This window comes from Metopolophium dirhodum, chromosome 8 (genome assembly GCF_019925205.1).
Source record: "Metopolophium dirhodum isolate CAU chromosome 8, ASM1992520v1, whole genome shotgun sequence".
Classification (NCBI taxonomy): domain Eukaryota; kingdom Metazoa; phylum Arthropoda; class Insecta; order Hemiptera; family Aphididae; genus Metopolophium; species Metopolophium dirhodum.
In genome coordinates this window covers 34,925,162-34,951,421 of record NC_083567.1, presented here as the reverse complement: position 1 = coordinate 34,951,421, position 26,260 = coordinate 34,925,162, and the positions used below count along the sequence as shown (strand labels likewise).

The 26,260-nt window shown below is 27.9% G+C and overlaps 1 protein-coding gene across 2 annotated transcripts; it reads right to left on the bottom strand.

The window, feature by feature from the left end:
• Positions 1 to 1,633: 1,633 nt before the first annotated feature.
• Positions 1,634 to 24,968, bottom strand: LOC132951055 (trehalase-like). 2 transcript variants are annotated; one of them, XM_061022749.1, is made up of 12 exons: positions 24,392 to 24,968; positions 15,245 to 15,374; positions 13,099 to 13,731; positions 5,982 to 6,263; positions 5,683 to 5,855; positions 5,407 to 5,606; positions 5,070 to 5,194; positions 4,851 to 4,984; positions 3,836 to 4,002; positions 3,539 to 3,743; positions 2,005 to 2,201; positions 1,634 to 1,819 (listed from the first exon to the last, which is right to left on the bottom strand). In XM_061022749.1, exons 3-12 carry the CDS (start codon positions 13,476 to 13,478, stop codon positions 1,691 to 1,693), a joined length of 1,992 nt encoding a protein of 663 aa, XP_060878732.1. In that variant the 5' UTR covers positions 13,479 to 13,731; positions 15,245 to 15,374; positions 24,392 to 24,968; the 3' UTR covers positions 1,634 to 1,690. The 2 variants fall into 2 exon arrangements, with proteins under 2 accessions (XP_060878732.1, XP_060878731.1); XM_061022748.1 differs by lacking the exon at positions 15,245 to 15,374 and having other exon boundaries at positions 24,392 to 24,556; positions 24,632 to 24,968.
• Positions 24,969 to 26,260: the final 1,292 nt, after the last annotated feature.

Here is a 26,260-nt window from a genome sequence, read left to right as displayed (position 1 = left end):
CCTACTAAAAGGGATGATGGATTCATACGTATATTCAAAACAATAATAGGACATCGGGAAGTACGTATAAACTAAACTTCCACTTAAAACCACAAAAAATATTATGGATCCACCCACCTAAACAGTAACTATACGTACGTATACTGAAAAATATTTGTAATTTTAGAATTGTTGTTTAGATAAAACAAAAATATTACATGTTTAATTATTATAAAAATAGGTGTATCTATTTATGATAAACCAGTACATATTATACCCGAACATGTTCTGTGGGGCCCATTACCTTCTTGAAGAATAAATAAAAAAAGTTATATATATACTACCACGTAAGTGGTGTAATGTTTAGAACGTTTTCAAACTTGTTTTAAAAAAAAAATAATACTTACCCTATTAGTCATCTTAAAAAATTACAAAGTTACTTTTGCGTTACTAAAAAAATACCATCAATGTCACCGTCAACGTTACATGCAAAAATAACTACGATACACCAACGCATGGTTCGGTTAATAGATTGTAAGACGTTTATAAAACCTAACCACGGTTCACAAAGTGCCTACAGATGACAGTGATGAGGCACATTTTGAAGATAATACCTACTGGTTAACGTCGTCTATTCGTTCTTCCTATGGTGTATTCAGAGCGCCCGTGGTCGTTCCCACACTGAGCAACGCGAAAGTAAGTATAGATGAGCAGATGAGAATCCAACGGCGCGCAGCGTATTTTTAAGTTACGCGAGTTTTTCCTCACGGCGTTCTGGATAGGCAATTTGGGCACTTCACATTCCTCTAGTTCAGTCTTGATTACAATATTTGTTTAAAGTAAGTTATCTATATATTTAAATTAATGTAGCGAAATCCAAGTCCTTTTACAGTAATGTCTACTAAAATATGAAAAATAGCAAAATTTAAAAATGTCGTTTTTATTTTCTATGTTTTTTTTTCCGTCTACCGGTTTTAGACGGCGAATTGGTCATGATATTCTTAACGTGCGCGGAGTATATATAAAAGTATGTTATACTATATCATGCCACGGTAATATTATTATACTTATAGTGATAGTTATAGTACATAGTAATTAAGAATTTTATGTGAACATGGTCACATGGTCGGAGGAATTCGCTATGTGGACAGTTCTGAGTCCGAGCGAGTTCTTCCGTGTCTCACTATATTATATATGGCAGTGTAGCACTGTGACTAGTAACCTGAGCCCCACGAAGAACCTCTGTTTTTTAAGACAATTCAATTTATGCTATTTTTTTTAAGTAGGGGGTTTAGGTTAGATTTGTTAAGGCCCAAAAATGGAATGTGAACCATCCATGAAACACCTCATACAAAATTTCTGCGCACGCCTGTCATACATATAATATATGTGTATACAATCGTATAAATGTATGATTATAATTATTATTATATGTTATTGTCTTATCAACAACCAGAAGATTTAATGATAATATCATAATTTGTTAAACAAACATCATACATAATATATATACAATATACATGTATAAAATATAATATTAATTATATACAATAACACACATGGACATGCTGTACAAATATATCTATAATAATATACCCTATTGTAGTTTTAATTTAAAATTTAGGTAGGTAAGTGGAAAAAAAAAATACAAAAATATTACGTAGATATATATGTACAATATGAATACATGGTCGGTTCAGTAGTATGGTATTTAAGTAGATCGAAATAGGTGTCCCCATCTCCGGAACAGTTCGAACACGATACCGTTCGTCCATCCAAATCCTGTCTGAGGCGTATACTCGCCACCCCCACCGGTCGTGCCCACTTCGAGTGCACTGTACTGTAAATACAGATAAAATATACAATTGAGTCGAAATTAACTTTAATTTGTAATCTTTGACGGCGTTGATGTTTAAGAAACCATTTTTGAACGAAATTAATATAAATGCTCGTTTGTATAGTGCAAAAGTATTCAATCATTAAATTCAACACCACACTATTGATTGAATGTCGGAAAACAATTACCTTTTCAAACATAGTGCCGCTGGTTATGTATCCGACGTAATTAGTGTTTATCCACGACTTGGCCAAGTTTATAGCAACAGTCTGGGCAGGTTTGTAGTTTGTGCGGTCCAAACCTTGGATTACCATGGCTTGGAGTGGCGGCCAGCAATTCGGATAGTCCCATTGTTGGGAAGAGTTCACATTCGATGTTGGTACACCTATATTAAAAAAGATAAATAGATAATTTTACATTTGTATTGTAATACTTTAGTACTATTGGATGGTTCAAGTTTAAATTGTTTAATGTACAATGTGTAAGTATGCATTATGAGTTTTATATTTAGTTATTAACTTATATATTAACTTATTAGGTATAACTAGTGTTCGGATTTCAATGCATAGGTATGAATTTTTTTTGGAATGTCTTACATGATGATTTCCAAGCTACAAATGTGTTTCAAACACTCAATGTTGTATAACCACAACATTTTTCTGGGGCATTTTTTAATTTTTTAAATCATTTTTGACCTATTTCTCGTATTATTACTAAAAAAAATTGCCTTCATTGAAATATAATTATGATATTACGTAATATAAATCATTTTCATCTTGAACTATATAACATCAGGAAATCTGGTTTTAAATTAGACAAGACTGAGATTTATCTTTATGCCACACCAACCAATTAGCCGATTTAATTGCATAAAACTTTTATCGGAGTATTACAGTGTAGTGCAGTTGGAGTACAGTTGGAGTACAGTGTAATACAAATGTAATTTGTTAAATTAAATTTTTACTCATTTTTTGTATTTATAAACGTACTTATAACATCTTACAATATGTTGAATGTATTTTTTGATATTTTTAGGACATTTAAATCCAAGCCCTAGTTATTACTTATTATGGACATACAAATATAAAATTTACAGTTACGAGTTATAACTTATTATAGGTACTTCTCTAATTCATAAACTATTTAATTTAATTTTTATACTCTGTAGGTAATGCACTAAGTAACGCATTTTATTCCACTAAGTTTTAAGTATATTCCTATTTCCTATGCATAAAAATGATTAACTAGAGCACATTTGTAATTTAATTTTAATTTCAAAACCTATATTCTAACTGTTATTTTTAAAATGAATATTTTTTAAAAATTAAAATATAGGTATATAGTTATGACATGGCCACTGTACAAAAACACGCGTCTCATAGCACACCGATAATCTCCACTTTCTAATTTATCCTGCAGACCGAGACATCGTCTCATATTTATTTTTATAGTGAATTTTTACTGTATTTGGGTGTTTACTGGAATGCCCACTACGTCGACCACAGCCAACTCGACATATTGGTGACTAAAAATATATTGCCTTAATAAAATAATTTGAAAAAACTAACAAAAACGCGAAGACGGGAATCGTTTTTTGTATACAATGATTTATCATTGAAATTTGAATTAAAATTTAATACTTCCGTCATGGTTCTCTTTAAAAGTTTGAGTAGTTAATTTTTAACTCAAATTATTAATTTACTATTAGGATTTTATACTTACAAATTAACTTTGGAGTTCCATCTTGATTGATAACACCGTTAACTATTAAATAGTCCAACACCCGTTTACCATAATACGTTCTAAGTTTTCTCTCGTAACTACCAGTCCACAATGGTGCAAAATTGGACGTATAGAAGTACTTACGACTTAGTTTAGTGGTCAAGTCATAATCTAACCAAATACCTTCTTCTTCGTTCCACAGCAACTAAATGTCCATCCCAAATAAAAAGTTTTTAGTAACACAATTTAGTATTTTACACCACATGAATATAATATTAAGTATTAAATATCACTAACCGCGTTAATTCCAATCTGAAAACGGTGACCGATGTCATTATAATATTTGAATTTAGCTTGATTACCCAGTAATTTAAACAATTGAGCAAGAACCACTGCGTTAGCTTGTAATATTGCATTCAACTCTACGTAAATAAAATTCTGAGGATCCGTATTAGACAAATCTCCTGAAAATATAAAATTAATAACCTACATGATATTTATATACACAAATAAACCTAACTAATTCATCGATACACAACCAAAAAAATGTATGTATATTGAAAAGAGCCACTATAGCCAGTAAGGGTAATTAATAATATTGTTTAATGTTTATTTTTTGTAATGATTACAATTTTACAATAGGAAATTATATATATAAAAAAATATTTTATTTAATAATAATATGATTGTTGTAATGAACTAAATAGTTAAATTATGAATAAAATCAACTTGAACAAAGATATCTCTCATTTCTTAAGGAGAATAAACTAAGTTGTATATACCGTATATTAAGAATATATTATATTATGTTGAAATTGTATTCTTCATTAATCAAATAATCATATAGATTAGTTTACCTAGTTTAAGTATTTAATATACTTCTTAAATTCTGTAATAGATAGTTAATATATACGCATATGGTATATTGGTATAGTAAAATGTTTGCAAATATTTGTAACCGAAATCGATCACTAACGATAACTATACTAACAATATGATATTAGGTATTGAATGTTAAGAATATTTTTGCGTTTGTATTCATAAACAATTGTGTTCAATTCATTAGTATTATATGTTATTAATTAAAATGTATTCATTCGATTTAGTAAACAATAACAAGTATAATCTTTCCTCAAAAACAAAACATGCGGTGGTTGAATATAGTTATATTAATTTACTTAATAATTATTATAATTCATGGTAGGTATACTTTTAGCTGTATTAATGCATGTTTTTTGTTTGTAACATCTATATTTAAATATTTTTTTGTGGATTGTATACGATTTTATATGATACGTCTAGAAAATATTACCAGTGTTTTGACCAAAATTATTATAATGTTTGGTCGAAAAATCCCAACCAGTTTCGGCGGCAGCTTTTAATCTTGAATATAACTCATTTTTATCGTCTACGCTAGAAAGTGGCGTAGCTAAGGTTTTGTCTTGACTATAAAAAAAAGGCATATATTGAACATATATAAATACATTTTAATATATAAATATTTTTACTTATAAGCCAATTTTACACTTACTAATAGGATTCGGGTCGTGGTCCCCGAGTATGTGTGTTGTACTGTCCCATAATGTAGGTATTACCTGCCTTTTCAACTTTAATTGTTCGGTTCGTCATCCAAAAGTTGAATTCGGCTTCCAGATACTGTTAAAAAATATTCAAATATTTGATAATGATGTTTAAAAATATAGGTACGCGTTTTATTTGTTTATACATATTATAATGCAATATAAATAAGTATCAAATTCAGCTTAGATCTTTACTATTTTTTAATCAAATGTGAATAATGGGTGTTCACGGAATCACTTGATTAAAAAAAAATTAAAATTATAATTGAATAGTCATAGGTAAATTACTTGTATGTTTTTCTTGATAAAATCCAAATCATCTGTATACGTATAATATGATGCAGCCATTTGGATGAGGAGCGGTGGCTGAGATCTCATTAAATAGTAAATTCTACTTCCGTTCGGTACATAACCAAAGCGGTGAACCAAGTAAAGAAAATTTTGTATGATTCCTCTGGCCGAGTCTTTCATGTCACACAGTATGGCTCCTACGAAAATAAAATATTATTTGCACCATGGATTTATAATTTACGATAGTCATTTTTTGGTTAGTCGTTATCTCACCTCGTATGATCCAATACGAATCCCAATAATAGAGTTCAGTGAATCTGCCACCAGCTATGAAGAATCCATTTGGCAAATAAATGGATGAATGCCGATCGGGGTTTATTTTAACGTCTTCATCCACCCTCCGGGCCAATCTTTTCCAAATTTGATTAAGTTGTAAGATCCAAATTCTTAAAAATAAATACTACACATTACAATCACACTAAAATTCAATATTTTCCTTGCTCAGATCAACATTTTGCCACCATGGTATAATTTATAATAATTCTGATGTATTTTCATAAGTCAATCATTACTTGTAATTTTGATCCTGTACGTAAGTACTGATAGTGGGGGTCTCGACAAAATCAGGCGGCACCCACTCGACCAACGGGTCATCGCTGAAGTTGTCTTCAACAAATTTGGTAAGCACAGCACGAGTAGGCACTCGACCGTTATTTCGTAATTTTAATTCCCTATACGACTTTATGATTTCAGCTTCACTACGGCGTAACTTTTTGTCTACGAAAGTTTTGGAGTCTGAATACAGCTGTTGCATTTGTATATCGTCTAGAAGTTCTCCGTGACAATATATATCACTATAATGAGTAATAAAAAATAAAAACAAACGATGAAAAATAATTTCTGAAGGCTTCTAATATTATATAGTTGTATTTTGTAAATATTATAAAGCAGTTATTATGTCATAATCTAAACATGCATACAGAATAATCTTAATACATTGCATCGAAAAGGAAATAAAAATAAAGTTGTCTATACCCCGATGGACTAATTCCATTCCGTTACCTCATTGTACTACATAGGGTATATTCTTATTCCACGTGGAGTCAAGGCGAAACGTTGACAAAACAGCATTATAATTTATACGCAAGGTATTTTAAAAATAAAAATAAATGTTATTTATGTAATTATATTACAATAATAATAGAAAAAAAATAGTATCAAGTACTTATATTGCTTCAGAAAAAAATATTTTTAATACTATTTCTTGTTGATGCATTTTTTTACATTGCATACTTTATTGTCCCTCGTGGCCTTATATATCACTAATTAATCATCGCAATAATTCTATTAAATATTAAAATTTATATTGTGTTATTTTATTTAAAGAATGCAGAGCTAAGTTAGTTAATACAAATTATTAATATAACTATATGAATTTTAAAAATAATTCTACTACGTTCTTCCTTTATGTCAATAACGTTATAAACTATTATAGTTATAACCATAAACCATTCGTACATTTTTCTATGATCTTTAAACTTTTTATTTGCGTTTCGACAATAATAACGCATTAACGATTAACGAATGAACAATATTGGACATATTGTGATATTTAACTAAAATGATACACGTATAATACATTTTTATACTGAATGTGAATATTATTCAAATCTGAACTGTTATTTGTATCTGATACAGTGATACCAGATAACAGATAATGCAAATGTACAAAGAAATAACGATATTAAAATAAAACTTATTGTGATTATAATTCTAAAGTAAATTCAAGGTGACTGAAGTTTATGAGTTGTCAACGTTTTTGAGTACCTATATGATAGCGTGACACTGTCGATCCATCGTAACTATACTTAAATAGTTAAATAGAATTATTTTTGCAGTTTCATAAATTAAATAACAAGAAATATTAAATGTAAATTTAAATGGCACATTATATTAAATTAGAAAACTAGCTGCTGTTAGAATTTCTTCGTAACATTAAATAAATAATATTATAACTTTCAATAATTGTTATTTAGAACTGACTCATACAAATACATTGGTTGTATGCATGTAATATATTAACTAAGAAATTAATTACGGTACCTTAAATTTAAAAAAAAGAAGATAGTTAATTATAAATTAATAATACCTACAACACTGTACAAGTACTTTTCGGCCTAAATACAGCACGGTTAATCTAATAGTAGATACAATGTACAACTAAACTACATGTTGACTTACTCTGACAAAATAAACGTTATAAATGTTTTAAAGTTTGTATTTCTAATATTAATATATTATGTAATTTAGGCACAGTACCTATTTAAATCAAAGAAAATGGAAATTTTAAAACACAAAATAAAAAGGTAGGTACACAGTTATGAATATTACAGACATAGGTGACTAAATCAGCAAATAGTTTCAGATTTGTTTTGGTTATTTAGATACTTTACTGTTTTCAATTATGATTACAAGGCAGTAAACTTAAAATAGATATAATTTTTATTAACTTTAAACTATTTTACCTATTAAAAAACCGTTCTTATTATTATTCAATATTTTAACAAGTAACTACTATTCGAGTGGAAACTGTTTATGTATTTAAATATAAACGTAGGTATAATTTAGTAATTATATGTGTAGCTAACGTTTTGTATACAATTTAAATTTTACCAAAGGCATTTTTAAAACATTTATGCAAGGTGTAATAGAATAACCTGACAAATGTAATAACTTTTGTTTTTGTTCTAATCAATATTTTAATTTTTTTTTTAATATTATTTATAAACGCTAACGTAACAGATGCAATATATATTTTTTAATTGCACTTTAAATTAAATTACATTTTTTTTGGAAAAATTCAAAATAACCAATATGTAATTCTAACTTTGAGAATAATGTTAATGGTAAAAACGTTGAATTAATTTAATTCAAGTAGCTTATTATTTTTATGAATATCAAGCTTAAGTAAATCTTAAATTATTTATTACCCATATTATAACTTTCATAATTTTTTTCATACGTTAAACTTTTATCAATTTTTCATTTTTATTTGTCAGGTTTTTCTGTTACATCCTGCATAATATATATATATATATATATATATGTATTACGTATTCCAAATCCCAATATTATCGAAGTTTTAGTTTCAATGAGAAAGCAATTGTGTAAGCACCTATTTTCCTGTAAATAGTCTGATCATTGTTATTATTATTTATTATAAGATATATGAGCTAAGCCCTTTGGCCAAATTATGATAAATTTTACAAATCGATGTGCATACTAGGTAAACATGAATAAAATTTTATAACTCAACTGAAAAACGTAAAGGCAATTAAAAATTAAAGGTGGAGTCCGAATTGGCATGAGACATCAGACGTGTCTAATGGGTTCATTACTCATATAGGTTATTGGTGGTACTGAAATACTGAATGGTATAACATGTTATGGTACTGTTATAGTTGGATTATATCAAGTCATAAAATAAGAATCTAGGTTTAAGATTTATTTCGTACAAAATATACCAGCTATCCTATTGGATTAAATATGATATGTTATTTATCCCCAACCTTGTAAAAAATTATATCACAAATACCAATTTACTGTATGATATATCATAATAAATCTAGGTTTAAATTTCGATCACGTTCAATAAACAACTATTTAGTATTATTTAACGTACAAATTATAATCAATCCAGCTAAAGTAGAGGTTCTTAGAGAATTTTTTAGGTAAACTAAAACAACAAAATTTAAAAACAAAATCTATTAATATTATTTACTTATGAGTAATTACATAGGTACGTACTGTGTATTTGTATATTACGATTACCTACTTAATCAATAAAAATACATAAAAATAAATAAATGTTGAATAGATTAGATCGCACTGCGGCACTATCGCACAGCCGATCATATCATTAAACATTATAACGTCAAACATGTAAATGTGTAATAAATAATGTTTCATTATGAATAAATCTTTGACAGACAATAGTTTTTTGTAGCTTTTTTTGACATAATTTTAAAATACTATTATAAAAAATAAAAAGGTAGGTAAGTGGTTGTCGCTCTTTTGTACAGTAGGTTACAAGTGGGTCAATGTAATAGATGGTGTTAAATTTGAATTCAGTGATATAATATCATTGTATACGAAAAACGATTCTGAGTGAAAACGGTCAGTCAGCCTATGATATTACCAAGTATATTTGATGATATTATTGTGAATAAAGACATTTATTTACTTATTTATGTGGAACCTTGTTCTACATTTTCAATCCTCAGCTATAGAAGTTGAACATTTTATACATTTTTAACTACAATATCATTTATACATTTTAAAATTGATCAATTTTGTCAAAAATTGAACTTTAAATGCTTATAAAAAAAAATGCGTGCCTATGTATTTTTAATATTTTTTATTGCTATTTTAACAATGTATCAGGAGCATTTTCACTCTTTTTTACCCAACAAATAAAATTTTATTGACATTTATAGAAAAAAAAACTAAAAAAATTTAAATTGTCAGTAAACAGTTCAAAATTATCAAAATATTTTGAAAATGTTATCAAATATAGGAATTGATTAAATAATATGGTGTAAATATATTTATATTTTTTTTCGTGTATGAAATGTACAGCTTGGCGGCTTTCCGTACAGGCACGAACGGCTAAAATAATGATTACTATCATACACAAACGATCGGTTTCCCGACTATTTAATATGACGGCAGACGCCTGACATCCAACTTTATTTAATATAGTATCTATACAGAATAGACATTAAAGTTTATCTTTATATTAGTATACCTACGTTATTCGATTTCCGTGTTTTATATTAGTGTAATCCTAATTCCTGAGTAAAAGTGAGTTTTTTGATTGTCATTACTGACTGACTTATTCATTACTTACTTAGTTTAGTTACAACTTTCCAGGAAATATATTTCAGAAGATACAAGATTAACGGCGCTGAACTATGGCATGTCAAGTACTCAATAATACTTATGCTTATTAATTCCAACAATCAGTGATTATTACTAAATAATAGACAATCATTTTTACTATTTATCAGGCTACATTTAAATGTTTTAAAACTGTTTTGAACTTTAAAAATTAGGATTACTATAGTCTAATAATGTTAATAAATGTTCACTGACGTATAAATATTGTTTTCTATGAATTGGCTAAATCGATATTTTAGTTCGGTTATTTTGAATTTTGATATAGTGAAACTTCCATGTAACAAAGTCACATGGGGAACAAAAAAAGTTCGAATTATAGAGAAATTTGTTAAATAGAATTACATCATTTTCTTAATTTAATTAATTGCATATACATACATAGGTAAATTATAAGGATATTTTAATAAAACTTATTTTATTTATTTTTAATCTTAGTTAAAAATCTTAATTTTAATCGAAATAATCTGTAGTTTTAGTCTTGTTTCCTTATTATTTTTGTAAATTGTAGTATTTAAATTAAGAGTTTTCATTTTTTTTCATTAAAATGTAGGAATAGATACATCTTGAATAATGGATACGTCGTGTTTTCAATAATTTAGATTTTTCAAATATTATAAGACTAGAAAGATACAATTTTAATATAAATGACTGATTTATTGAAACATCTATAATTGTACTATAAACATTACATTTTGTACTTACATATAATAAGAAACGTTGTGTTTTTTGTTTATTTTTAATTTCTTATAATTTTCGTATCAATATTAACTATAATGACTCAATAATTTAAAAAATATAGCAGTATTTTAATTAACACGTAAGAATGAAGTTTAATAAGAATATAAAAATTATACCTATAATATGAAACAAAAATAAACGCCAAAATGAAATTCGCCAAGGGAGGGTAGTTACGGGCTTACGGCACTGAGTATAATTAGCCAATTTACTATAAAATAGGTACCTATATTGTACAAAATTGTATCGAATATAAAAAAACATATATTTACATTATTAGATCTGTAATGTTTTATATTATAATCTAGTATCTACCTCTTAAATAAGATTATGTTAAAGAGATAAATATTAAAGACGAATGCATGTGAAACGTCTAGTAAAGATAATTAGAACATATTATGAAGTTATCACATAGGTACTAAACCGGTGGGAGTACAAGTTCTAATTTATATTATTCAACCTAACCATTTTCGTATTGTTATTAATTATTATTTATTACTTACACTACCTATATAATATACTTGCATAATAGCAAATTAATTTTAAAAGAATCACATTTTTCACGCAAGTTCAATAAAAATTCAAATAATAGAAGATTGGTAAATATTAAAAACTTAAAGCGAACATAAATAGGTATTTTCGTAGAAAACGTCAATCATTTTCACAAAATAAAATATTCAATACGTTTGGAGGGTAAAAATTAAAATTAATATTAAAAACTACAGTAACTATTATCTATTTATAAAATTATTTCAGAAAAAATCATTTATTGGACACAAATTTAAATTATAGATACATTTGTGACAGTAAAATAAAATAAACTCATATTTTCTATTTATAAATATATGTACCTATAGCTTATTGATTAATTGCGGAATATGTTAGTACTTACATACATTAAAAAAAAAATATAAAAATAATAAAGAGAAGGTTTTCTAATTCCAATAAATTTGAACATTAAAACATCATTATTTCTAATAATTATATGACGGGTGCATACACAATTATAAGGAAATAATTAAGAGAGAGAGAGAGAGAGAAATTTAGCAGCTATAATATTATAGTGATAACTCCATAACTCATAGAACAGTTAGGTACATCATTTAATAGGCCCTGATGAATTTACATATTATATATTCAAACAAAAGGTGAAATATAAAATAAACTGCGAAATAGATACTTTTAATATGATTTGCCTAATGTTCATAAAGTATTTAAGGGTTTGCATTGTTTCAAAATAATGACTTGGTTATTCTGAAAATGATAAGAACACTGAACAGTAAATATTAGTTAATTTAGGTCAACAAAATATTGAAAATCTACCAAAAGAAATTAATTGAATAGAACTATACCTACCTAATGCTGGTTAGCCAAATAAATAACTTTTACATTTAGAAACATATTAGGTACCTATAATATAAGAAATAATTATACAATGGACATTTAATCACTTAAAATTAGGTAGGTATACGAGTTTACTATCATAAAACCACGCCATGTACATATAATTGGATATAAATAGTATTTTAATTTATAACAGTTATTGATTGTCGGGAACCCTAGCCTCAAAAAAAAATTTTACGCCATCTGTAATCTTAACGTGTATGCATTCAATACAACTTGTAACCCTCAAATGAAGCAATTTATGTGAATCGAACACTATAAACGTTCCAAAAAAAAAAATTAATAGTAAATATTTATATTATTACTAAAAATATAATACAAAACATATTCTATGTATCACTCATCAGTCATCACTGATAAGTTATCAGCTTCAAATCCAATGTATACTAATCATATATTTTGAATACACACATTTTTGTTATTTATTTTAAATGCTCCTTCTTGGCTCTTGAATTAATTTTTTTTAAGGATTTTAGCGTGATCAAAATTTTTTAGAGTTTCTAGGAGGTACAAATTACAGCATCCGAAAAATACATTCGTACATTGCTGTTATCGAAGAATGACTACTGAAATACATGAGAAAAAACCTACCTGGGGCATATGTCCGGATATGGGCCGTTGTACTGGCCCTGGAGCTGTCCCATAGCGGTGGCTGGGCGTGCGGACGCCATCAGTAGCAATAGTACAGCCGTCAGCCTGACGACGATGGTGATGACGGTCACCGCGGCGGACGAGCGCATCTTGCAGACTGCCGCGGGCGAACCGGAGGACCAAGTGGTGACCTGCTGAGCCACCGCTACCGTTGCCGGCGCTGCTACTGCCACCGCGGTTGTGGTCGCCGCGCTTCTACTGCGGTTGTCACGGGTCACGACGATCATTGGCCACGGGCTTTCGGCACACGCCGCCGGACGCGTATCATCGCCCAACAAGACCGCCTTTTCCAATGCCCGTGCGCACACTATCCCGCACATGTACTTGCAAGTACAAACAAGTAGGTAGTCGCTGCCGTTACCGCGTTTCCAGTACCGCTGTCGCCGTTGTTGCTGGTATGGTTGAGTAAATGGCCATCACGCCACGACGGTACACTGCACCTTTTGTCGTGAGTGTGTGGACACCTGCACTAACGTCCAATGTGTTCGTTTTTGTGACGATTATATTATTTCGTTTTGCGGGTCATATATAGTTATATAGTTACATCCACACGATATCGTATAAAATAGTGGTCTGCAAAAACAAAAACGTCATGTTATAATAAATTATATTATATTATCGTGATAGTTATAGTACTATATAGCTTATTTATAAGTTTTGTATACGGGACTATGGAGGATCAGTGGAAAATTACCTAGCCTTATAGTTGTTTTAGGGTATTTATAATGTCCTAAAAAGTTATAAATGTAGGAAAAATGAATTTTATTTATAACTTACCCCACTCCCCCACCAAATCCACTATCAAGTATCAACTATCATGCCATTATGACAGCAAATTCACGTTGACAGTCTCTTTAAACTATCACGATTCGTGATATTATATAGCTATTACGATTGCAACTATTTTTTTGTATTAAGTGGAAAAACTTGAGAAAAACTTTCCCCGGAGGCCAACAATTGTAATTGTAATATTTTTATACTTTAATTTAGAACGTTATTGTTGGAATTAGTTTGAAGTTCCTATATAGTACTTAATCCAAAAATAAAACAATGGTCATGGACGGGATCCGACCACCACATCATATACCCTTTGTATACGCCCCTGGATTGGGAAAATACAAAATACATAACAATCGATTCTATAATATAAATTATACACCATGATCTGTCTTTAATTAAAAAATAATATTTGATACATAAATAGGTACCGTGTATCAGGGTACACGGTATAATTAAATTACCCATATTACTCAGTACCCTATACATATTTTTTAACTATGTTTGTGGGACATGAGACTAGACTATTGGATCAGACAGACAGACAGACTTCTAAGATATGTATAGGGTACTGAGTAATGTAGGTAACCGTGTTATAGAGAGTGTACCCTGTTTTCGCGGACACACGGTAATACGGTATATTATGTTTGACTTACGATTAATATTATTATTAAAATTAACTTATGAAGTGTAAATGAGTAAAACGAATAACGGATGTATTCATTTATTTCATTATAATATTTTTTCAATAGTTTAATTTATTCATTTTTATTAATTTTTTGAAATTTTTTCAATACTGAAAGTAATAGCTTTTGAAATCTTTATCTTTTGAGAACATTATATTCAATAATACTACTGTATAGTGGACATAGAAATAAGGTTTTTTTTTAATTTTAAAATTTTTATACAAACGCGAAACTGTATTCCGAATGAAATCCGGTTGAGGAAGTATAGAAAAAACATACGTAATTGTTACATCATTCTTCACACAATTAATACAATTTATAAAAATAAAATTGTAGGTACGGTTGGGTTTGATATTCCTTATTTTACTTAACTATTCAAAACTTTGCATACCTATCAAAAGATTTTTAAACAGTTAATAATTTTGATTCTCATATATCTTATTGATATAAATAAAATATAGTATAAAACTGTACTAAAATAATAATAATAACTGTACTAGTGTAAACTATAAACCTATAGGTAATAATTTAACAGGTATCTTATAATATTATCTAAATTTACGTAATATATTGTTAGTTATATATGTTTGAACATAATGTTATTACGTAATGTCTCAACGCACTGTAATGGTATGTAGTCTATGAGCAATTGCTATTTGATGATCGAATTGAAAATGGGAAAGTAGAACAGTGAAATGATTCAATCTATATTTCCTCCCATTATAACCATCATAAACCATTGAAAACCTCTGTCTGAAAATTGTATAAATTATCATTGAAGATAATATTATATGAAATAAAGTTTATATAAATTATTAAGTTATTTTAGTTCAATAAAAATATAAAGATACATAGTTACAATTATTTTTTATAATATAAACATTTGAGTAGATTTTTTGTATTGAATTTGAAATTCAAATTTTAAGAAAATTCTTCAACGTTATTTACTTAGTTAAGCACATTCGTTTACTTATAAACTACTAATAGTTTCCTTGTTGTGTACGTTCATAATATTAATTTTTGATGATTACATTTCATAAACTATTATAAATTGCATAATTCATTATTATTTATGAAGTTTGAGATTAATAATGAACTAAGCAAATAATTTTACGGAGCGATGAATAATATATTGGTCTTAAAATTATGTGCGTTTTTATTTTTGTTTGTGTATGTATGTGTGTGTGTGTGTGTGTGTGTGTGAGAGAGAGAGAGAGAAATCATCTTTTGGAATAGCAGGTACAAATGCTTCAATATTCAACTTCGATGTCGGTTTTTGGTAGAAAAATAGATTTAGGTAATACTTTGAGGCATCAAAAAAAAAATTCCCGTAATATTTTAAAATAATAAATTAAAAAATTAACAAAAGCAGCAGAAAACAGAAATTCACAACATCGATTTTCAATAATAATTTTGTTTTTTGTGGTATTAAAATTAATTTTAAATATCTTTTAAAAATTAATTAGTAGGTATTTGAAATGATCACAAAATATTTATATTAATATGGTATAATTTTCAAAATATTTTGTCTCTTTTTATGTTATTTATAAACTTTGGACTTCAGAGTCAAAAATCTTAAAAATTTAATTCAAGATTCCTCATGTACTTAATCTGATTAAAAAATATCAAAAATACATAGTCACTATTTTATAGGTATAAGTTTGAAGTTATGAAATTATAAAATTTTGCAAATTATTTTGTACTCATTTAAAATGCCAGTTTAAAATATACCTACGGCTTGAACATTTAATACACGTTGTTTTTATAGAAGGTTTGAAGTTCAAGTTTTTACTAAATTTAATATTCATTGTGTTATACGATTCTTACAAAAAAGATTTTTTGTTTATATTCAAAAATATTAATCGTAGTACAAAACGAAACATTACACTACAATTAAATCACCATTTTTTATAAAAACATGTTACTCTGTAAATATTTGTTATTTTTAGTCTTTTTTTTATCAATATTTGGATAGTTGATTCTTGGTAAAAAAATCTTTAATATGTAATCAAAGGTACTTACGTAAGTTGTTTTTACAAAACTTAAAAATATTAAAAATAAGTAGTAAACATTTTTAGTTCAAACTATACAACGTTATGATCACTCACTTTATAATTTTGACGAAATTAGGATTTTTCATCAAACGATTTTAGTGTCAAAAATATCGATTAGTGGAACTTGAAACTTTTTGCCATTAGTCATTAGTCACTACTTATTACGTATATTACTAAGTATTATTTTCTATGCACAATGAAATTGTCAAAATATTTAGACTAATAATATTATTATAAGCTATTTATATCATGAACCTATTCAGTATTAATTCACACCGCTCTATGTTTCATGGTATTGAATAAAAAGTCAATAACAATAATAGTTAGATATTTGATAAAATACTGTAACAATATATTTGTTTGTGACAAAAATGTGTTCTCTGTTAGACATATCTGCTTAGAATCGTTTTTCGTACGCAATGACGTCAATAAATTCAAAATTGTTAGTTCATAATGTAACACTACACGCATAGTTACTGCAGTTTTTAATTTTGGTATTGTGGGTTGTCCTATTTGATATCGAGACCCTACCAAATCGATAGTGCGATACCTACCTTTTTATTTTAAACAAAATTGTACAGTCACATAACATTTAAATTATTTATAAGTTTATAACTGTTATAGGTGTATAAATTTAACAATAGGTACCAGCTTAATATATGTATATACAAATAAACAACGTTTGAATTCGCCATTTTCAGTCCATATACTATCTTAGTTCGTGGTTTTTATACACATATTATAATGTTTATTTTTATGGAAATAAATTATAAATTTTACTCGTGGGTCACAGACCATTGCTATAAAGGCCGTGGGTTTACAACCTCTGATCTAGCCTAACCTATATACCTACATGGCATACATTATAAATATTTAATATATTTCATAACAGGTCAAGGGATATTTCTGATTTGTAGAGTATAGATCAAGGGCGCTAAGTTAGTGCAGCGATCGAGGGATAATAATAGTATGGATAGGCCCATATTGGGTTTATTAATTTGTGTACATTTAAAACATTAATATTCCTCACCGTGCAGTGATGAGAAACCACATTAGTCAGGGTTAGTTCAATGTTGACTTTTATACGTAATATACTGATATTATAATTTATAATTAACTACCTACCTACATTTAATCATAAAATAATAGTTGAATCCAAAAACCACACACTTTTTTAAGGTTGTTGTATCTAAAAACCGAAAAATTTATAGTTACTAAAATAGGTACGTATGTATTCTTAAGTGTCAAATATAAAATAAATTTATTGCCGTCATCTAACTTCTTAGTACTTATAACAATAATTAGAATATTCTATATTTTTTTTGCTTGTTACAATAACAATTCCAAACTATTTGTAATTTTTGCATTTTAGGTGGTAAGAATATCACAATTTAATACAAAATTTAGTGTTTCTACTATACCTTTTGGTGAACTCGGTAAAAGTTTTTTAAGTTTGGAATATATCTGGTTTGTAGATTAAAAATAGTATGTGGTATAGGTATATTCTGTAGTCTATTTTAGTTATTTTAAACCTTCTTTTCAAATTTGTAAGACTTCTATGGATATTTGATATTTTAAATAATAAGTTACAAATATTTCACTCTTAATCAATTTACATGCAAAACAAAATGTTGTATTTAATAATTATTTCAATGTAATAAAAATGGTGATTATCTCCGGCTGGAATTACTCCAAGATTATAAATTATTTATTGCAAACGATATTTACTGCAACGTCCGTCAACACAACCCACCCGTGTCCGCGGTACTTATTTCTGCTAGGCTTATAGTCACCGCACTCGCCGGCGACGTAATAATAGTTAATTTTATTTATTATTTTCAATAGTCTAAGGAAAAAATCTTATTTATTTTACCATTCATAATATAAATAAATACCAAATAAAAAAAAATTTCCAACGTAATCATATTTTTCAATGATCAGCATTTTTGATTTTAGGTGCGGTTAAATATAAATAAGACAAGAAGTATAGACAAGAATTTTATATACTTTGCATAATAATTTAATTTGTAAAATAATCGCAATTATTTTCACGCACTTGATAATCGATCGTTGACCATGAATCCATACCGCAAAATATTTAGAGAAAATAATATTACTGGAGCTGTGACCCACTGAGGTATATCAAATAACCAAATACAATTTTAACTGGCAGAAAATTTGTAATTGTTTTTTTTTTCAAAGTCAATGTTACGATAACTATCGAAATCATAATATTATTCAAATCTATGCGGTCAAGGACCGTTTCGTAGTGTTAGACGCACAGTGTTTAATTACATTTTAGCATTGTTTGACTGTATTCGACAGTGATAATAATAATACCATGGTATAGACCAGCGTTTCTCAACCTGTGGTAAGCGGAAAGCTCATAGATGGTATACTAAGAAAATCTCCCTTTATAGAAAAAATAGAATTGATCATTATTCGCATTAAATATTATTTTGTATATTTGATATTAATATTTAATAATAATATAAATAACAATATTGTTCATATTATTTAATTTTCTTTTTGTGCTTATATATTGTCATAATTTTGTAGTGCCATTTTATGCCACGATTACTGAACATTATTATAATATATTATGTAGTTCAACTTCTAATTCATATTAATAAAATAACTGTAGGTACCTATATGATTTTGTTTTTGATGTTTATAGATACTTCGCATACGGTTAGGTATGTTTTTAAACTATAAATATTATGCCATGTAACTTATAACAAGGATTTATTTTCATGACAATAATATGTAATAAATGATGAATAGGAATTTTTCGATCGGCGTTACGTTCGTATTTTCACAAATTTGTGTTTACAAATGTACCCAATAATTATATATATTATATATATACTCTGGACCAGGGGTGGCCAAACGGCCGATTGCAGACGATTTTAAAGTTGATTCGTTAGAATTTATTATTTATATTATCTTATTATTATACATTTAGTAACCTCTCTAATACATCCCAGGGACCGCTGACTGTAATATCTACGTATTTTTGTGGCTTCTCAAAGGAAATATATGTATATGTATTTCTAATAAATCTTTATCATAAAAAGTTGGGTCATCCTTGCTCAACTGCTCAAGACTATGTACTCTTATTTTATTATAGAATATGACATTACAATACATTTCAAATGAAAACATGTGTTTAAAAAAAACCTCTCAATACAAAATTTATCAGATTTAATATGATAAATCACATATGTAAATATATAGAAATAATTCTGAACATTATTTACATAACATACCTATATTTTACGGTTGTTAAATTTCTGTTTTTCAACATGAAGCACATGTTTCCTTATCTGTTTCTTAATAAAGTTTTGTACAACATTGTCATTATCACGTATATTATATTTTTACTATAATATATATATATATTATATGTCGTCATATAATTATTAGTTATTTTGAAAACAAAACAGTTTATTATTATTTATTATTTAAAACGATTATAATACCTAATTATAAACAATAGTACAATACATAATATTTCTTTTAATATCATATTAGTCTACATATATTGCAATTAATGACTGACACTCAACAAATTACTATCTTTATTGTAAATATAATTTAGAGGTATAGACTGTATAGAATATTCATTAATATTTTGTCTATAGATTAAATACACCAACGTAGGGAACATAAAAAATGTTGTATAAATATTTTTATAAATAAATAATTAATTTAATCATAATTAATGATAATTAATTTCTAGAATCTTGGGGAAATGTATCGATATAATATACAATTATTATATTACATTTTATCACGTAAAAAGGGTATAATTCAATACATGTAATTCTATTTTTACGTAACTCGTATAAAATATGACATATAACGTTAAACGAAACACTTTTTTGTAATATTTTAATATAAAATAATGCGCGAAACTATGCGTAGTTCGTGTGAGTAGTTGAAAACTATATAGTATATACCTATACGACCATGGTTTCTTTCATTCTTTAATACAGTTTCGTTTTGTATCCTGAATGTTTTGCACAATAACGTCACGATTTTAATTTCACGAATCAATTTTGATATTGTTTAAAACCAAAATGCTCGTGGTTTAATAACTACGACCACAACTGTTTCACACATACATATTATTTTCGAATGATACCTATACAGGTATCTCATAATATAATATTAGTATCTCATGAATGCCCCAAATCGTCAATATTACAGTGTAGATACACGTTATGTATGAAATGGAAACTGGACTCGATGACAGGCAGATATTTTATGTTCATATGTAATATTATATATTTATAAATCTAGCGGAAACGTTTGATTTTAAAGAAAAAATTACCTTCTCCAATATTGATGTCGTAATGACCATATTTGAATGCAAAAATATTATAAGTACCTAAATACCAGAACATTTCTCCTGATTTTTTGTCTATAAAAATATAACTGACCAGAAAAATTCTAACTTCAAGATCAAATCTATACTGAGAGACGACCTCTGTATTTTTTAAACTCTGTTTTGATTACTGCAGTTACTTGTCATATTATAAAATGTTTTATCTATAGATTGTAAACAAACATTTGATGAGTGACGATAAAAGAATCAGCTTATTATAATATTTAATTTCCCACTGGGTCATCAATTAGTTTTACATTTTTGATTCTGAATAAATATTCAATAATAAGGAATTAAACGTGTACTAATAATATTATTATAACGAAAAAATATGTTTATTTAAACATTTACGTTATATGGAAATTATGAGTGTACCTACTATTATTTATTCACATGTTTCTATGACTTTCCTTAGAAATTTAATAATCATCATATAAAAATCAAGGCAGCGCCAGCCTATAATTGTTTTTTTTCAGTTATTTTTTATAAGAATATGTTTTAGATTTTGAACGGAGCGATGAATGCATTGATTTTACAATGATGTGTATTTTTTTTTTTAGTTTTTTCTATAATTGTGTCTGTCATCATCTTTTAGGACAGTAAACATGCTTAGATTTTCTTCAACAGTAACTTTTCTGATAAGAAAGTGAATCTAGTTAGTATTTTGAGGGGGTCAAAAGTAAAAATGTCCTAGTAGTTTTCAAAAGCACCGTAAAAACAAAAGAAAATTAAGGAAAAACGGGATTTTTCACGCAAAATCTGTTTTCGAGAAAATCGATTTCGGTTTTTGGTGCAACTCTAAAACAAATGATCGTAGGTACTTGAAATTTTGACTGAATGTTTATATTAGCATTTTCTATACACCATAACATTTACCAAATATTTTGACTTATTTTGAGCTGTTTACGGACATTTTCAGTTTCCATTTTTTTTAGTTTTTATTTCTATAAATATCAATAAAATTTTATTTGTTGGTTAAAAAAGCTTGAACATTTAATAGAAGGCTCCTAATATATTGTTTCAAAGGCAGAATTAAAAATCTATAGTCACAAATATTGACAAAATACGAAAAATGACGAAAATTTGCAAATTATTTTGAATTAGAAATTCATAAAAAATTTTCTATTTGAATCTAAGATTTGAAAATGTAATACAAGATTCCTCATAAGTTTGTCTACCTTTATCAATAAAAAAAATGTCTATAAGTAAATCAAATTACATTTTTATGAGCGTTTGAAATTTATATTTTTACAAGATTCGATATTCACTCAATTTCTCATGTAACGATTTTCTTCTTTTGTTGTAATTAAAAAAACAATGACTGTAAATAGGTACTTTAAAATTTCACTGAATGTTTATATTAGCATTTTCTATACACCATACAATTTTGAAAATAATTCGACTCTTTTTGAGCTACTTACAGACCATTTAAAATTTTAATTTTTTGTAGTTTTAATAAAACTATATTTGTTGGGCCAAAAAGTGTGAAAATCTAATACAAGGCTCCTGATATATTGTTACAATAGCAATTGAAAAATATTAGAAATACAGAGGCACACATTTTTTTTATAAGCATTTAAAGTTCGAATTTTGACAAAGTTTATCAAATTTAAAATGTAATAATTATTTTGTAGTTAAAAATTTACAAAATGTTCAATATTTATAGCTAAACAAGGTTCCACGTAAATAGTTTATATATAAATTACTTTATTCACGATAATATCATCAAATATACTTGGTAATATCATAGGCTGACTGACCGTTTTCGCTCAGAATTGTTTTTCTCATACAATAATATTATATCATTGAATTCAAATTTAACACCATCCATTACAATGACCCACTTGTCACCTACTGTACAGCAGAGCGACATCCACTTACCCACCTTTTTTAACTTACAATTTGTATGTGTATTATTATTACTGTATCAGGTGGTTTGGTTAGGTTAGGTACATTGGCACAATTTCTTTTTATAAGCATTGAAAGTTCAAATTTTATCAAATTTAAAATTGAATAATTATTTTGTAGTTAAAAATTTACAAAATGTTCAATATTTATAGCTAAACAAGGTTAAAATTTAAAACAAGGCTCTACGTAAATAGCAATGATATTATATCATTGAATTCAAATTTAACACCATCCATTGCAGTGGCCATCTTGTAACCTACTGTACAGCAGAGCGACACCCACTGGCCCACTTTTTTATTTATTTTGTTCGCTTCTCGATAAAAAAAAATACTCGTTCGATAATACGTCAAAGGTTATCAGCGATACACTACTGATATATCAGAAACAGAAGCCATGTGAATTAATGAGTTAAAATGATATTGCTTATAATGTCTTATAAAATCAAATGTGTTACACTGTTACCTACCACAAATCGAAAAGTTACTTTCTACTAGTTAACACAAATACACATCAATTTTAGTTATATATTTTTAAGTGATATAATATTATATTGTTGGAAACATTTTGTTTTCAGAATTACTTTTGAGGCGATTCATTTATTGTGACTCGTATATAATTAACGAATCAATGCATTAAATCATTGAATTATTAACAATATATAATATTATATATTAACTAAAGTGTGTATGGTAACACGGATGTACCTACATGCGTTCAAAGACCGTGACCGTGTTGATTAGCCATAACGGTTCTCGGTTGTTATTATGTGTTTAAAACAACGTTCATAATATAATAGTATAGCTTATCAACGCTATATTATATAGGTACACCGTGATACGTCTTGTCCGGCTAACTCAAAACATAATATGATGATGTGTGAACGGCGTTAACTAAGACACATTACTCAAGTAATCATATCATACAAGTAAAATATCATTATGATCTTAATTCTTAAAACACTAAATTATGAAATCTGCACGTGGTATTGTGGTAATATAATATCATAATAGTATACTATTATTGTGTAGTATGTATTCGAATCATAATTTGTAAGTATAGCTATATATAGTTATTTAGCTACGTATTATGTAATTATACGGCTATAATGTACACTATGTAGGCGGTCAATGTTATTTTGGGGAAAAAACACAACGTCATATCTGACGGAAAGTCGAAAAAAATGTTTAAAACGTGACGATCAAAAATGCATCAAAGGTTTCGCGAAAACGTTGCGTCGGCAGTCACACAAATAAGCATCGCAGTTCATTCATGTGGATAATATAATAAACTACGTTATTACAGTAATAATCGCGGACGAGCTCTTAACGGACAGCTCGTTGTTTAGACGTCATTTACATTTTGAAATATAATATAATATTAATTTGGCGAAGAGAAAATTATGCATAATGACAACTTACCCGTTATTGTAAAACGTTCGAGCAGTCACAATGGAAATTAATCGCCGCGGTGAAAACTGTAGACGTCCTCCAGCGCAAACAGATGCGTCGAACTGTAGCGACCGCAACAGCAAAATGGCAATATTTATATTATTGTAGTTACGCGGATAACGTACAACGAGCGCACTGTAATGGTATATTAATTATGAGTTATGACCATCGACCTAAATCACATCGTATTATTAATTGATAGTAGAATACATTTTGATATCATTTTACCGCTTGAAATCATTACGCTATTGACTTATCGATGTTATGTTATGTTCTACCTACTTCGCGATGATAATAATAATATATAGGTATACACGCGTGGTGAAAAATTGTGCACGTGCAGCGGCGCATATAAAAGCAACGACACTATAATATTATTATTATGTACCTACAACACAACGATAATATATACAGGCAAATTATTATATTATTATATTGTGATATATATTTTGCGTACGGCGAAATACGGTATGCGGTTGATAAATATAATACCTATGTTATGTTATGCGATCAAATTGGTGTGTTATAGGTACGACGGACGACCGGCTGCGCAGAAATCCAAAGTGTGTCTAAATCGCGCTCGCCGTGCGTATGCGTCCGAAACGTGAATGCTTTGTACCCGTTTAGGTTATGTATTATTATATTACTATATAGGTACTATACATATATATACGCACATGTGTGTGTGTGTGTATGTGTGTGTGTGTGTGTGTGTGTGTGTACTGGGTATGTGTGTATAATGTATATATATATATTGTATTATAATCGTGACAGTCTTGTATTCCGCGTTCGTATATATTATGTATATATATAGGATATGCGTAATAATAATATTATATTGGTACCGTTACAGGCGTATGTGTATGTGTGTATAGGTAGGCAGCGCAGTGTTTCTGTTTGAGAACAAGAAATTTCATCGGTTGAAAAAAATTGGCGGAAAATGTTTTGAACGTCGAATCGCGGTTTCGAACGATATCCCGATATTCGCGTGTACAGAACACACGTAGGTAATATTTACCTACACACTTGAACACCAATCAAAATCGTAAATTGCGATTTTCCGTTACCTATACCGAGCGAACAATATAAAAGAATAGGCACTGTTCGGGATTAAGTTCGATGTCGTGTTAAAATTGATATTTCAATATAATATTAACCCATGTGTTATAAAATATAAACACAATAATGACTCGCGCGATTGACGGATTATCATGATATAATATATTATAATTTATTGAACGTTACCAACGAATTTTTCCCCAGTCAATAGGTAAAATCACCTATATAAAACACGATCGCATTATACATTATTGCCACTAAACCTACATCGTAAATGCCTATAATTAGTGTATGGATTCTTCGCTCCCAGGTTCATGATCAAAACTAAAAAATTGTTTTTCGTTAGCGTACCTTGCGCATGGTATAATAATATTCTCACTCCCGACTTTGTGAATCAAAGTAAATCACATTATTTCAATGTTATAAATTATAGTATGCGACATTCGCGCAAAGGTATTGGACGACTTCCACCTATTTATAAATAAATAATATATTATTCCAAGTACAGTTTTTACAGTAATAGTGGTACCTACCCATATTCACCGGCGTTTTAAATTTCGTAAATAATCAATATTAACGGTGAATAATAAATATGTTGATAATTTCTTAGAAAAAATACACTGCCCAATATTAACGAATAAATCATTCAAAAAATTAAATTTTTTTGTTTACAGGTACCTTGCTGATTCTTTTACCCAAAACTATTACGTAATACTATATAATTTTTTTTTTAGCAGAATGAATAAGTTACGTTTACACTATATTATACATGAATATTAA

Coding starts and splice junctions, on each gene's coding strand:
- LOC132951055 (XM_061022749.1), bottom strand. CDS start 13,478: ATGTGCGGGATAGTGTGCGCACGGGCATTGGAAAAGGCGGTCTTGTTG. Junction 6,264..13,098: donor TATCCGGACATATGCCCCAG/GTAGGTTTTTTC, acceptor TACTCATTATAG/TGATATATATTGTCACGGAG. Junction 5,195..5,406: donor TTATCAAGAAAAACATACAA/GTAATTTACCTA, acceptor ATTTTTTAACAG/TATCTGGAAGCCGAATTCAA.